General features: G+C 42.8%; 3 protein-coding genes across 3 annotated transcripts; all 3 read left to right on the forward strand.

Annotated features, from left to right (window-relative positions):
• Window positions 1-3,365: 3,365 nt before the first annotated feature.
• On the forward strand, window positions 3,366-7,441 carry LOC121995751 (serine/threonine/tyrosine-protein kinase HT1-like). The gene is made up of 4 exons (XM_042549516.1): window positions 3,366-3,719; window positions 4,343-5,621; window positions 6,338-6,793; window positions 7,063-7,441. Exons 2-4 carry the CDS (start codon window positions 4,521-4,523, stop codon window positions 7,357-7,359), a joined length of 1,854 nt encoding a protein of 617 aa, XP_042405450.1. The 5' UTR covers window positions 3,366-3,719; window positions 4,343-4,520; the 3' UTR covers window positions 7,360-7,441.
• A 2,071-nt stretch (window positions 7,442-9,512) lies between these two features.
• On the forward strand, window positions 9,513-10,119 carry LOC121994594 (mavicyanin-like). The gene is made up of 2 exons (XM_042548577.1): window positions 9,513-9,699; window positions 9,782-10,119. Exons 1-2 carry the CDS (start codon window positions 9,513-9,515, stop codon window positions 10,117-10,119), a joined length of 525 nt encoding a protein of 174 aa, XP_042404511.1.
• A 229-nt stretch (window positions 10,120-10,348) lies between these two features.
• LOC121995752 (pentatricopeptide repeat-containing protein At2g15630, mitochondrial-like) lies at window positions 10,349-12,420 on the forward strand. Its single transcript, XM_042549517.1, has one exon. It carries the CDS (start codon window positions 10,382-10,384, stop codon window positions 12,293-12,295), a length of 1,914 nt encoding a protein of 637 aa, XP_042405451.1. The 5' UTR covers window positions 10,349-10,381; the 3' UTR covers window positions 12,296-12,420.
• The last annotated feature ends 2,224 nt before the right edge of the window (window positions 12,421-14,644 follow it).

Genomic DNA, 14,644 nt, shown 5'->3' on the forward strand with positions numbered 1-14,644 from the left:
GAGCTCGACGGTCTTCCGCTCGGACGTTTATAGACGCCGGCTCGTCTCTCGATATTTAACGTCGGAGCTCGACGGTCTTCCGCTCGGACGTTTATAGACGCCGGATCGTCTCTCGATATTTAACGTCGGAGCTCGACGGTCTTCCGCTCGGACGTTTATAGACGCCGGCTCGTCTCTCGATATTTAACGTCGGAGCTCGACGGTCTTCCGCTCGGAAGTTTATAGACGCCGGCTCGTCTCTCGATATTTAACGTCGGAGCTCGACGGTCTTCCGCTCGGAAGTTTATAGACGCCGGCTCGTCTCTCGATATTTAACGTCGGAGCTCGACGGCCTTTACCGTTAACTTCGATACTACCGATCGGCGGAACCCTTGGCCATCCTTTGAATTAATTTTGCTGCCTGCATTACAAGGACAAAGGCGACCGAAATGTGTATAAATTTACATTTAGCGCACCTTTCCCCCAGCTCGGATATCGTACTTCCGGCCGAACGACTCGGGGTCTTCGTTCGTCGAGCGCTTGGCTCGGATACCATACCTCCAGTCGAACTGCTCGGGGCCTTCGTTATCGAGCGCTGGGCTCGGCTAATTAACCTCCAGCCGAACGGTCCGGGGCCTTCGATATCGAGCATGCGGCTCGTACAATATACCTCCGGCCGAACGGCTCGGGGCCTTCGTTCGTCGAGCGCTTGGCTCGGATACCATACCTCCGGCCGAATGGCTCGGGGCCTTCGTTATCGAGCGCTGGGCTCGGCTAATTAACCTCCGGCCGAACGGTCCGGGGCCTTCGATATCGAGCATGCGGCTTGTACAATATACCTCCGGCCGAACGGCTCGGGGCCTTCATTCGTCGAGCGCTTGGCTCGGATATTATACACCATGAAGATAGGTCGCTCGGCCGATAACGCCAATTGCGCAAATTATAACATTTTGCCTTCTACATTTCAAATATACAACCAAACGGAAAATATACAGCACATATTCTATTGGTGCACCTTTCACCCTTCCCCGGACAGGCTGGAGATAATTTGCGCTTCATGGTGGATCCAAGTGCCAATCCATCTTCCTCCGCTTGGCGGCTCGTCCACCCAACTTCCTCGTATGCGGTCGATTCATCGCCTGACATCAAACTCCCGCTCTTGAGGTTCCAGAAGAAGGGGCTTGCTATAAGTTGAATTCGGGAGATGAAGTATCTGCTTTTGAGGGAAATAGGACTGTGGCAATCGGTGCTTCCGCTCGGGAGAAGCGTCCGCTCGGAGGGTCTTGCCTTTTCTGTTGTCCTGTATTGGTATTTCATCTGACGAAGATCCCCGATTGCGATTCACTGCTACAGCATCAGGAGGCGTCCGGAATAGGGCCCGACGGAATAGAACGGTAGTCGGTGGTGTTTCCGCTCAACCACCAGACGTTGATGTTGCTTGCTTCTCCGGCCGCTTGGCTGTTGCTTTCTGTTTTTCCTCCACAAGCTTGGCGGCCCTTATCTCGATCAGAGCGTCGGGTTCCTCGTTCGAGAGCGTCACCACGTGTTGTCGTCCAGCTTCATCCATTGTTTCCGCTCGGATACAGGAACGTTCCCACAGACGGCGCCAATTTGATCCTGTCCGAATGCCGAATCAACGGACGCTGGGCACGTGGCGCTTCCGGCTGCTGGCGTGGATCTTCGACTGGCCGCACAAAGCTCTGGCGAACCTGCACAGAAGTCGAGTCGGGAAGGGATTCCCGGCGGCGACCCTCCGACGCTCAAGTCAGGCGAAGCTCAAGAAAGAAACAGTGGCTTTAAAACTCGTAGACCGCGTACCTCCGACGAAGAATGAAGGCCTTTATATAGGGTAGTGAAGAAGTGAGCGTACACCTACCGAGGTGTACACGTGTCCCTAGCCCATACTCCAGTAAGGACTTGTCAGTGAGCTTCCCTAACCCATACTGCTACAGTCTTAGCATGTCCTCGATGGGACAGCGGAATCCCCTGTCACAAGATTTGGAGCATGGCCCACACGTGAAACATACCTGCTGTCAGAAAAAGACGTTCCTTGTCCTTTTCCCCTTTGCTCCAAATCTGGCTTCCGGGCGGACATCTCCCTCAACATCCGGCCGGACATATGCGAAGGTTTACTTGGGGAGATCCTCCCTCATGTGCTTTATGGGGACTGTTAGGAGTGTTACCTTATGGCTTTGGCCGAGCGTGAGGTCCGCTTGGCCCACGACCTTTTCCCCTGAGCGCCGGAACCCTGATTTCGGCAGTGTAGCCATCAGCCGTATATCGTCCGGTCGGCAGGCCGATCGGACCCATCCCTCCGGGCGTTCGATTCCATTGGCCGGCCGAACGTTCGGTCGGACCCTGCCCTCTCCGGTCGTCCGGTCGGACCCGGCCCTATCCGGGAGTCTGGTCGGACCCGACCCTCTCCGGATGGACGTCTGTCACTGTGACTTCCACGTGGCGTTGACTTCACAGGGCGGGGCCCCCCTGTTCTTACTACCGGATCACAATGAATAAAAGATAATTATGCCATTATTTTTTTTTATAATAACCTCAAGAGGAAAAAAAAACATATTGAATTGACTATTATATCCTTTAGTAAAATACTCATAAAATTTATACATGCACCAATATAAACAACAGAAAAGCAACTATGAAAGGAATAACTAGCCAAAAACGCATCCCACCACCCTCACTAAACTAAAAAAACCAAAATTCTAAATTGATGAATTTTGTTCCATCTTCGTTTGATTTTGATTCATCAATTTAGAATTCTGTTTTTTGTTTAGTGAGGGTGGGGGGATGACTTTTTGGCTGGTTATCCTTTCAGATTTATTGCTTTTCTATTATTTAACTAGTGCATGTATGAATTTTATGAAAATTTATACCGAAAGATATACTTGTCAATTCAATATACTTTTCCCATCATCAGATATATTATTATTAAAAAATGATAAAAAAAATAAGGATTTAATTATCTTTTATAAATTTCTCCATTTGACTTTTGATGAAAGGGGATTAAATATTATTTTTAAAATATAGGAGGACAAAATACCATTAGATAAACAATAGAAAGGGATTAAAAGTATTTTACCCTTTAATTTATCTATCCATATATGAGTCTATATATGTGTCGATGATACTTCGAGGGCTATGATCTAAAAATAAGATATTTAAATTATTATTCAGTTATTAATGATTCAATTTTTAACTATAATAAATTGGTAGGAATTTATCCGTATGGCCAATAGTCAATACGGTTAATTAGATTTATTATTATTTTTATATATATGGATCGATGATCATACGTTGACACATTAGTGCGAATATTTTATCGCAACCCGTTTTAAAAAGGTCGGGGCAGTCCTGCAGGGCAGGGTTGAGGGTTATCACCTCCAGTAATTGTCAAAGTCGACTGTTTGAATGAGATTGTCATGGCCTAGCGCTTCTACTAATCGTCTCGTTCCGTCGTGCCCTTTTCCGCAAGAACAGACGTGTAGGCGAGCGATGGACGACTTGACCAGTAGTAAAGCAACCTTCATCCCGATGTGGCAAATGACAGCAATAATGGATTGAATTTCAAAGAGGAAAGGGACGTATCGTGGGCGAATTCGCTTCCGCCTCCTGTTCGATGCCCTTCTACAACTTTGCCTTTCCGGCACGTCCTCCAACAGGTGGCGGCCGAAGCGTCGGCGGTTGTCGACTTGTACGCGCTGCCGTCGCTGATGAGTCGGTCTTTGCAGGTCGGTCAACCTTTTTTCCATTGTGTTATATCTCATTGCCCCCATGGTTCGAAGCTTTTCCCTTTCTTTTGTTTTAAAATACCCTAGCATACCTGCTTCAGTCGAGGATTAGGGAAAGACGGGGTTTTTTTTTTTTTAAATATTGTTCTCCTTTGTGAAAGGTGCGATTTTGATGTTGTATCCGACTTTGGTGGAAAATTTAGATGATGATTCGAGTTTTGTTCGTCCATTTTTTGGTTTTCAAACGGTTATTTGTTTAAACTTCTTTGTAAAAGATAGCTATTTGTTTGGATTTTCTCATGGATCGAAGCACCTTTGATTGCTTTACTTGTTCATACTTTTAGCTGACTCCAGTGTTCTTATTTTTCTTAATGGTTAAATGTAATAAAAATTTAAAGTTATTGTTTAATATCTGAGACCTATTGCTGATGACGCTGATTTGTTTGATTTTGCTCTAAATGAGGTGGCTTCTTTTCTTTTTCTTGTAAAATTATCACTTTGATTGGTTTAGCTTTTTTGTAAAATATGATTTGTGAAAGGTCTATGAGAGGTGGGGATTGCTTCCCTCTTTTTCATATTATTTTTTACTTTTGTCTCACTATGGTTGGATTCATCTGATGCAGGAATCGTCACAGATGCTGCTTTTATTTTATATTCTAAATCGGATTGGCTGGCAGAAAAGTTTGTTTAATTATTAGAAGAGACTGGCGATCTTGAACTGCTTCATTTCATGGTTTGATGAGATTTCTAAGCTTTGCTGCTGGAATTTGATTGATAAGGTGCTTTTCTTGCTGGGAAGTAATGGCAGAAGAGGAAAGCTCTTGGTTGAGGAGGGCAAATTTCTCTCACACTATTTACCACAGGTTAGCACTGGTTCACCTATCTTCAGTCCCTTTGCTCATGCCACCTGAAAGCTGTATGGAATTGAAACCGAAAAGGACTGCAGAAGTGTTACAATCGGCATCATTCTCACTGCCTGCCCGTCGAAGAACTGAATCAAAAGCAGCAAGCTCCTTGTCTCATTCTACTAGTTTGCCATCATTGCGGTCATTGTTGCAAGATAGCCGTGAGCTAGAACTTAAATCAGAAGTGTCAAATTCGATTCCTTCAGCTTCTTGCTCTCCTCTGAAGATTGATAATCATATTGGTTTCAAGTCAAAGGGATCGTGTAATGTAGAATCTTCTGGCCTTTCTGCTAGTACTGATCGACAAACTCTACTCGGTATGAAGAACATAAGTTTGGGTTTCAAGCCAGGGACCTTAAACCGCAGCATGAATAAACCTTCAGTTCGGTTTCACTTGGATTCTGATTCTCAGAGTTTTACCCCATTTTCTTTTAGGGAAGGACACAATTCTAAACCAAAGCAGAGGTCTGCTTCTCCTCTTCCTACAACCCGCCTTTCAGACACTTTTAAGGAAGCAATGGCTAACAAGAAGCGGTTCTCGACCCCACCGCCTAGGAGGAAAGGGTCAGACAAGAATGTCTTAAGCAAGTTGTTTTTGAAAGAAGGCCACACGAGAGTTCATTCACCAAGGCATGCAGCTGACCATCTGCACATCTTCCCAAGGAAGGGGACGGATAAGCATAATAAAAGTCACAGGGATACTTCATGGGCTAGATACTTTGAACATGGTGTTAGGAAGGTAAATGCTATAGAAACTTCTGAAGAATGGATGGTCGATTTATCCCAATTGTACCTCGGGAATAGGTTTGCTTCAGGAGCTCATAGCAAGTTATATCATGGTATCTATAAAAGTCAGCCTGTTGCAGTTAAGATCATCAGACAACCTGATGATGACGATGATGACGACGAAAATGGCCTCATGGCTGCACGTTTGGAGAAACAGTTTACAAGGGAAGTCACACTCCTTGCCCATCTTTATCATCGAAATGTAATAAAGGTACTAACTGATCTTATGTTTAGCCTTAATAGAGGTTAGGTTTATTAAAAATTAGCCAATGCGCATCTTTCTTTGTATACAGAAATGTACACAATTGGAGTTAGTCATGAATATCATGCAAGATGAAACTGAAACAAACCATAGACAAGTTGCTGACCGAGTTCCTAGTAATCCAAATTTTGTTTTCATAGGCTAGATGAACGATTCTCATCCCAAAACCCTTGATTGTTTTTCCTATGGTATTCAATTTACTATTCATGGTTGACCAAAGAACACTCTAGTTAACACAATGAAAACTGTATATTACTAGTGCTATAGAATTGCGTAGAGATCACTGACTAAATAAGATCACAGAGCTCTCCCAAATGGTTGAGACTAACATGATCTTCTTGTAGATGTCACAATGACTTCAATTTTAGTGATTGTAATCATATGTTATGTTATTTCCTTTGATTTCACAGCCTAAAGTACTAGGAAAATACAAAACTGAACTTAACACACTGCAATTGCAATCTAGTCATTCGTTTCTTTGATAGTGATCTTTCAGATTTACTTATCACAGTATTCAGCATTTTCTACGGGCACGAATGGAGAAAAAAATTACATGGTTCGTTAGGGAAAATTTTTCAGTGAAGATTCTTTTATGATGTCAGTTAGTATCTTTTTCCTCTCAAACTTCATTACTTGCTATAGCATAGTTTCCTACTTTGATGCAGTTGATAGCAGCAAGCAAAAGGCCTCCAGTCTTTTGCATTATCACCGAATATCTGTCAGGAGGATCCTTGAGAGCTTTTCTTCACAAACTCGAACAAAAACCTCTCCCTCTGCAGAAACTTTTAGCATTTGCACTAGATATTGCCAAAGGAATGGAATATATTCACTCACAAGGGGTCATTCATAGGGATTTGAAGCCTGAGAATATTCTTTTTGATCAAGACTTTTGTATAAAAATTGCTGACTTTGGAATAGCCTGTGAGGTAGCATACTGCGATACTTTAGCGGAGGATGCTGGGACATTTAGATGGATGGCACCTGAGATGATTAAACACAAACCTTATGGGCAAAAGGTTGATGTTTACAGTTTTGGACTAGTGCTGTGGGAGATGCTAACTGGAAGGGTCCCTTACGAGGAAATGACACCTATTCAAGCTGCTTTTGCAGTAGTTGATAAGGTATGTCGAGAATTGATGCCATATACTAAATTCTTCTGTGAAATTTCAAATTTCTTCTAGTTACTATTTATGTTGTTTAAGATAGTATCAGATTTTCATGAAAGATTGTATCGAACGATGTTTCTTGCTTTCGCTCTTCTATTTTCCATATCATTCTCCAAAACTGAATCAAACCATGAATCCATCACAAAACTGAGTTTGTTTATAGGAAGCTGTATATTTGCTACTTGAACTTGCAGACTGTTATGTGATAAATTAGCATTTCGCAGAACTTGCGACCTGTTGCGCCTCCTGAGTGCCCTGCGGCCCTTCGAGCATTGATCGAGCAATGCTGGACACTCCATCCAGACAAGCGACCTGACTTTTGGCAAATAGTGAAGGTTTTGGAACAGTTTGAATCTGCTCTCGCACAAAATGGCACACTTGATACAGCCACAAACATGAACTGCCAAGATCACAAGAACCGACTTCTTCAATGGATCCAAAAGCTCAAGCCAACGCATGCCAACGACTCAAGTTCTCCGACAACTCCCAGACATTTGCATTCAATGCCCAAACTTCTGTAGCTCTCTCTGTGTTTTTGATCCTTATGGTTACTTTGGTCTGTAACTGTTTTGTATAAAGCTAGGAGTTGATAAGTTTATCTTTTCCTCTGGTTCATTCTCTGTCCATATGCCGTCACCAGTAAACACAATAGATGCCATTGTTCATCCAAAGATTGGTAAGCATAAGCATGCATGAAATTTTACTGAAGACTGCAATAGAATACAGAATCTTGAAGTACTCCTTTGATAATTAAGCTAGAGATGACAATAGAGCAGGGCCACCTGCGACTTAGCCCAGTTTAGGTCGGATTTAGCACCACTTGATAAGGGTCAGACTGGCTGAGCATGAGCCTGATTACAGGCTGTGCTAGCCCAAACCTACTGTCATGAGTTGTGCTAAATAAGGTTTACAGAATCACGATCCAGATGGAAGGATTGCACAATCCGAAAGCACCAAATCAGTTCCGGATAGTTTGGAATCGTCTTTTTCGGTGGAGTTGGAGGGGAATCGTTGGGATCATTTAAGATAGGTAGAATCCGTATTTTTATTGGGAGTTGTTTTGTTGATCATTAAATTGAATTATCTTGTGGCCCTTTTTTGTATTAATCATGTATCCTAACCAATTAGACTACAACTATTGGTGTTGTGACATGAACTTAGGTTTCTCAAATGAACATCAAGTATCCTAATCAACTAGACTATTATTATTAATGTTTTATACGCTAGTTAATTATTTAATAACTAATCAATGGTATTCTTTTATTAATTGTTAGTAAAAAGAGACATTCATTTCTGATTTGTTAATTAATTTATAAATAAATAATTTCATGTGTTAATTAATTATTTAATAACTAATTAATAGTTTTTTTTATTATATGATTATTCTTAATAATCAGGGTGGCCAATGATTTTATAAATGTATAATTTTATTTTTTAAATATATATAATAATTTTAAACGGTTGTGAATCATGAACTGAATCGTAAACTGACGGTTCTGAACCATGAATCGTAGTTGATCATGTCTGAAATTGGAGAAGATGGTGCGCTGGACAAATGACTTCGATAGTGATTATGAAAATACTTTGAGCTTAAAGCAGAGGGAGTGATCCTGTGTCTTTAGGAGGAGATAGTATCAATTTTCCTTAGCGCACGAATATCAATGCATTTTCAAAAAAGGACTGACCTTCTAACATTTTGATACTTTTTTGGAAAGAGACCTACAATCTATGTGATTTACATAGTAGAAACTTTCCTCATAAAGATTGCACATAGAATATTTCTTTATTTCTTTGATAACCGTTACACAAAATGCCTAAAGGAAATATTAGGTCGTTGGGTTGATGAACCCTTAATATGTTTTACTGGTAGGCCGATCAAGTCCCCTTTATAGCCCGATCGAATCTCATTTGTAGATGTGGCCTCTCCACTTAGCCAAAGAGTCCGGTCCGGTCAGGCCATGTGCCTAGCATGTCTGATCGAACCGATGGTCCAATCGCCCAAGCCACTCCACGGAGACACGTGACTTTACTTTAAATGACATTAGTACAACTCGAGATTTCATTGGTCCTGAGGGACTTAGGTTATGATCGGACCGTGGTCCGATCGGACCATGGTCCGATTGGTTATATCACTCGGTCGAGGCATGTGACTGTGTTAGCACTGCGTGTTGCCCCTTCTTGACTTTGACTATCATCTCAACCGATTTTCTTGACTTTGACCCTGATGTCAGGGGCCCTACATTATTTACGATCTGATCGGCTAGACCACTCGATTGAGACATGTAACCGTGCTAGCCCCAAGTGTTGATCTCTTCTTGACCTTGACTGCTACGAACTGGCCATTTTGAATGGTTGAACATTCAGTTCCGAACCAATTGTCAAACTGTCGGTTATGAACAGTGATCAGGTCTAGTCAAGTATAGCCTATCGTGCTAGGTCTAGTCCGGTCTAGTTAGCCCCCTTTTCCTACTAATTTTCCGAACCAAATTTATGTGGTTTCATAACTGTCATTGCCCACGTTCTTTCGTAGGAAAATAACTACCAATTCAACGGACGCGATCCGCCGCTTCTTCTCCTCCGAATGAACCGCAGCGTCGCCTGATCGATCTCCTTCCTTAATTTAACGTCTCCCCCTCCCTTCAATTCGTTCCTACGCCGCTTAATATCGAGCGAAATGGCATCCCTTAACTCCCTGATACTCTGCGCGCTCCTCGTGACAGCCACCGTGGGTTCCCTCGCCGCGGCGGCCAACCACTACAAGGTCGGCGACGCCGATGGCTGGCGAGTCCCGGAGCAGAACGACTCCGACATGTACGCAGCCTGGGCCGACAAGCACGTCTTTCACGTCGGCGACTCCATCGGTCAGTCCATTCGCTTGATTCTTCGCTATTTATTCTCTAATCTGACGATCTCATATCCTTCCTGCGTGCCTAAATCGTTCAGTTTTCGAGTACAAGAACGACTCGGTGCTGAGATCGAGCAAAACAGAGTACTACCACTGCAACGAGACGGCCGGCGGGCCGACGCCGAAGGACGGGACCACCGTCTTCGTGCTAGACCAACCGGGGTTCTACTACTACGTCAGCAGCGACGTCGAGCACTGCAAGAGAGGGCAGAGGGTGATGATACGGGCCGTCGACGGCGGCAATAGTCCGTCCACTGATATCGCTGCGGCGCCTGCGCCGGCGCCGGATTCGAGTTCGACGGTGTCGTGGAGAATGGCACCGATTCATGAGTTGGCGGCACTAATTAGCGCCTTGATCTTCGTGGCTTGCTCGTAGATCTTGCAGTATCTTAATTTCTTTCTACAAACAGAATATTGTCCCATTGTCTCAGTCATCGAAGTATTTCCTTTTTTATTTTATGAATGTTAATCATAGTTTTCTTTTGTTTTTCTTACAGATATTTTTTTTATTTTCTTTAACTTTGAGGTATTTAATTTTAAAAATTATAATTATAACGACTAATTTCGATAATTTTTTTAATTTAAGAGACAGTGAGATGGGCTTTTACTGCCCTAGTCTACGAACCGACACTCACTCGATGATCCGATCTGGCCGCCTATGGCGGCGCTGCTTCGCGAGCGACGCTGCCGCCCACTCCTCCGCTCGCGGCATGCCTCCGACCCCAGTTGCCTCCGCCTCTCCGACGGCTGTAGTGTCGGATTCGATTGAACTCGACGCGGATGCCATCGCAGCCTCCGTGCGCAACTCGCTCTGGCCGTCCGTCGATCCCTTCCTGCCTCGCCTCTCCCATCCGCTCCTCCCCGCAGTCCTCCACCGCCTCCGATCCCATCCCGCTCTAATCCTAAGCTTGCTCGATCGCATCGGCTACCACCGCCTCGACCTCCGCTCCCTTGCCACCGCCACTGCGATACTCTCCCTATCCTCCCCGCGCCAGGCCGATCCCACTCTTCGCATTCTCAAGCAGGCCGTCATTACTTCCGGCTGTGCGGAATCTCCAGAGCATGTCTTCCATGCGCTCCTTGAAGCCCACCGGGAACTCGAGCACTCCCAGCCGCCGACCGTACTCGATCTCCTTCTCAGAGCCTACGCCGATTCTAGAAAACCGGATACAGCCCTCGAAGTGTTCTATCTCATGAAAGATGCATCTTTGGTCCCAAGGATCGATTCTTGCAACACTCTGTTGAGCGCGTTCTTGAAGTCGAACGAATTGGGGAAAGCTTGGATGTTGTATGCTGAAATGTTCCGGATGAGGATTCCATCAAATGTTGCGACCTTTAACATCATGATCAATCTGTTGTGCAAGGAAAAGAAGCTCAAAAAGGCGGAGACTTTCATACAATACATGGAGAGCTTTGGGATTAAGCCGACAGTCATAACCTACAACACCATTCTTCATGCCCATTGCTCGAGTGGCAAAGTCCAGTCTGCTTTACAGATTCTAAACTCGATGAGGGAGAAAGGAATTGAGCCCGATTCCTACAGCTACAGCACGCTTATGTCTGGGCTTTCTAAAGCAGGTAGAATCGAAGACGCGTCACTGATGCTCGTTGAAATGGCTAACAGAGGCTTGGTTGCAAATGCTGTAACCTACAACGCACTGATTGATGGACTCTGCAATAAGGGAGATTTGCAGGGTGCACTTGGATACCTAGATAAGATGGTGCAGGGTGGAATTGAGCCTACTGTGACAACCTACAATTTGCTTTTGCACGCTTTGTTCATGCAGGGGAAGAAAAAAGAGGTTGATGCTTTAATTGAGGAGATGGAGCAAAAAGGAGTGGTGCGTGATGCGATCACATTTAACATTCTGATCAATGGGCACTGCAAGGAAGGCAATGCACATCATGCGCTCAAACTGTTTGAAGAAATGTCAAGAAAAGGGCTTCAGCCAACTAAAATGACCTACACTTCCTTGATCTATGGCCTCTGCAAGAGAAACCGTCTCAATGACGCAAACACATTATTTAGAGCTGCCATGGACAAGGGTTTATCACCCGATCTCGTGATGTATAATGCATTGATCGATGGGCACTGTGGCTGTGGGAAAATTGAGCGAGCTCTTGAGCTTTTGAAGGAGATGAAGACGAAAAAGATATCCCCGGATGAAGTGACATACAATTCCTTGATGAGGGGCCTATGTTTGCAAGGGAAGGTAGACGAGGCTAGCCGACTAATTGACGCGATGAATAGAATAGGGCTCATGCCCGACCTTGTCAGTTATAATACATTGATCAGTGGTTATAGCAGGAGAGGCGATATCGAAGGTGCCTTAGGAATGCGAGATGAGATGTTGAATAAGGGTTTCAATCCAACACTGATAACATATAATGCCTTGATACAAGGTTTGTGCAAAAATGGAGAAGGTGAAAGTGCCGAAGAGCTCCTCAAAGAGATGGTGAGCAAAGGTATAACTCCTGATGATACTACTTACATTGCTCTAATTGAAGGACTCAATAACACTGAAACTCTGATAAAGGGTAAGGAATCATAGCTTAATGTGACAAAGCTGAATCGTATCATCACTATCTTTTTCCGATTTTAACAGTTTGGGCTTTGATATAGCTTAATGTGACAAAGCTTAATGTTTGAGATATGTCAAACATCAGTTTCTCCTCATTGTTAAATACTGCACTTTACCGAATCGCATGTATATTTAAAAATTTCTCATACCTAATTTTTATAATATCAAAATCACCTACTTTTCATAATATCAAAATCACAGAGTGCATTCCCGTTATAACCCATTTTCATTATATCAAAATTACACGGCATTCCCGTTATAACCCTTCTCTCACTGCTCTTTAAAGTGTCTCTTCTCTAAATTTTTGCTCGGTATGTTAAAAAAATTCATTGTTCTCTATTTACGTTTCTGAATTCAGATATCAGGATATTGTTCTTCATTTACGTTCCTATACTATTTTGAAAATGTAAAAGTTTGATATTTTTTTTAATTAGGAGAGTTCTATTGGAGGTGTTGATCAGTGAGTATTATTATCTTATATTTTATAATGAGATTGTAACAAATTTTATTAATTCTTTGTCAGTGTAAAAATTTACTATTCTTAAGTTACATTATCTCATTCAGATTTGAGGATATAGATATAATTTTTAATTTAGATGATCATATTCATATCTGAAAGTATAAATATATTAAAAAGACTTTCAATGTACTTAGAGAATTATGAATCATTTTAAATTAAAATTAATATATTTTTGAAAGTCTTCTGAAGGTATCCATTCCTCGAATTTGATGTATAAATTGAGAATAATAAATTTTTAAATGAATAAAGTAAAATTTTAAAATGTAAAAACTTAGAGAGAATTAAAACTTGGAGGATTTAGATAACAAAATCAGATGTCTTGCTGGAGTCATAGTTTGGATGTTTGGTAAGAGTGTAGGCTACTTCCTTTGGGATTGTAGCAGCATCAATTTCTCCAATATAATACTCATTCATCATTGCCTTGGCAGAGGTGTTTTTTTGTCTATCGGGACGGTGCGATGGTTGAGGCATGAGATGTTATCATAGAGGTCTTGGGATTGAAACTCGACACATCCGAGCATGCCTTCTCTCATGTCTTGGTCACCTGCACTAATGGCTAGTAGCCACCTATAATTTACTTCCTCTGTGTTGACCTAGGGATGAGTTGGTGGGAGTGTTGAGGGCAAGCTACTACAGTAAGGCTATGTACTAAAGTTTGACATCCATTTCTCTAATATAATACTCGACGCATGCTCGGACACGTCGAATTTCGATCCTAAGATCTCATGTGATAACATCTCATGCCTTAACCACCCATCGCCCCGAGGAGATTGAAAAGATGCAACTTATGTGGCAAAAGGCTATGTACTGAAGTTTGACATCCATTTGAAATAACAACTAACTTTTACTAGCAACTATTGCAATAAGGTTATGTACTGAAGTCAAGTGGGCAATAGGGGCAAATGTCTACTCATAATCAATGTCATATTCTTGAGTATAACCCTTAGCAACAAGTTTGACTTTATATCATTCAATTAAACCATTAGCTCGAGTCTTGATTTTAAAGACTCATTTGTAACCAACAATAAATTTATTGGAAGGTTTATCAACGAAGTTCCAATTATTTACTTTGGTAAGTGCCTACAATACTTCCATCATTGCTTGCTACCATAGAAGGTTAGAGCTAACCTCATTGTTATATGATTTTGCAAAAGAGATTTCAGGGAACGAAGAAAGAGTATGATCATAAAAGAATTATTAAGGGGGTTCATGGACACAAAATTTGGAGAGAGTTGAGAACATCTTATGTTCTCAGAAAGTTACATTATAAATTTGTTGTTAGGATCCTCTGTTGGTACGGGAAGCATCCGATAATCGAATCTGTATTTTAATTATGTCAAAGGATCCAAAGTTAAGTTGTCTTGTTATCTAACAAGGTTCATTGAGCTTGCAAGAAAGTCCGAAGTTGTCTTAGGCAAAAGTCTTAGTGGATTCTAGGCATGTGAAAAATCCTAGGGGTGGTAACCCTAGGTCCTAGGGGGCAGTAACCCTAGGTCCTAGGGAGTGGTAACCCTAGGCGGAAAGTCTTGGTGGGTCGAAGGCTTTGGGCAAAAACCCTTGAGTCGGGGACTCTAGGTTGAAATCCTGGTGCCGCGAACCGGGTGGAAGACTAGACGGGTCGTGGAGCGAACGTCTAGCAGAAAGTCCTAGAGATTCGGACGCTGAGCAAAAGTTCAGTTGGTCTGGAGGATTAATCTGGCAAATAGGTAAACTCTTCTGAGTGGAGTAGGTGAGGACGTGTTTCCTGGTGAGGGACAGTAGGCGTCGGTTCGACCTAGGATTTCCAAAGGTGAAATCCG

This window comes from Zingiber officinale, chromosome 6A, assembly GCF_018446385.1.
Source record: "Zingiber officinale cultivar Zhangliang chromosome 6A, Zo_v1.1, whole genome shotgun sequence".
Lineage (NCBI taxonomy): Eukaryota > Viridiplantae > Streptophyta > Magnoliopsida > Zingiberales > Zingiberaceae > Zingiber > Zingiber officinale.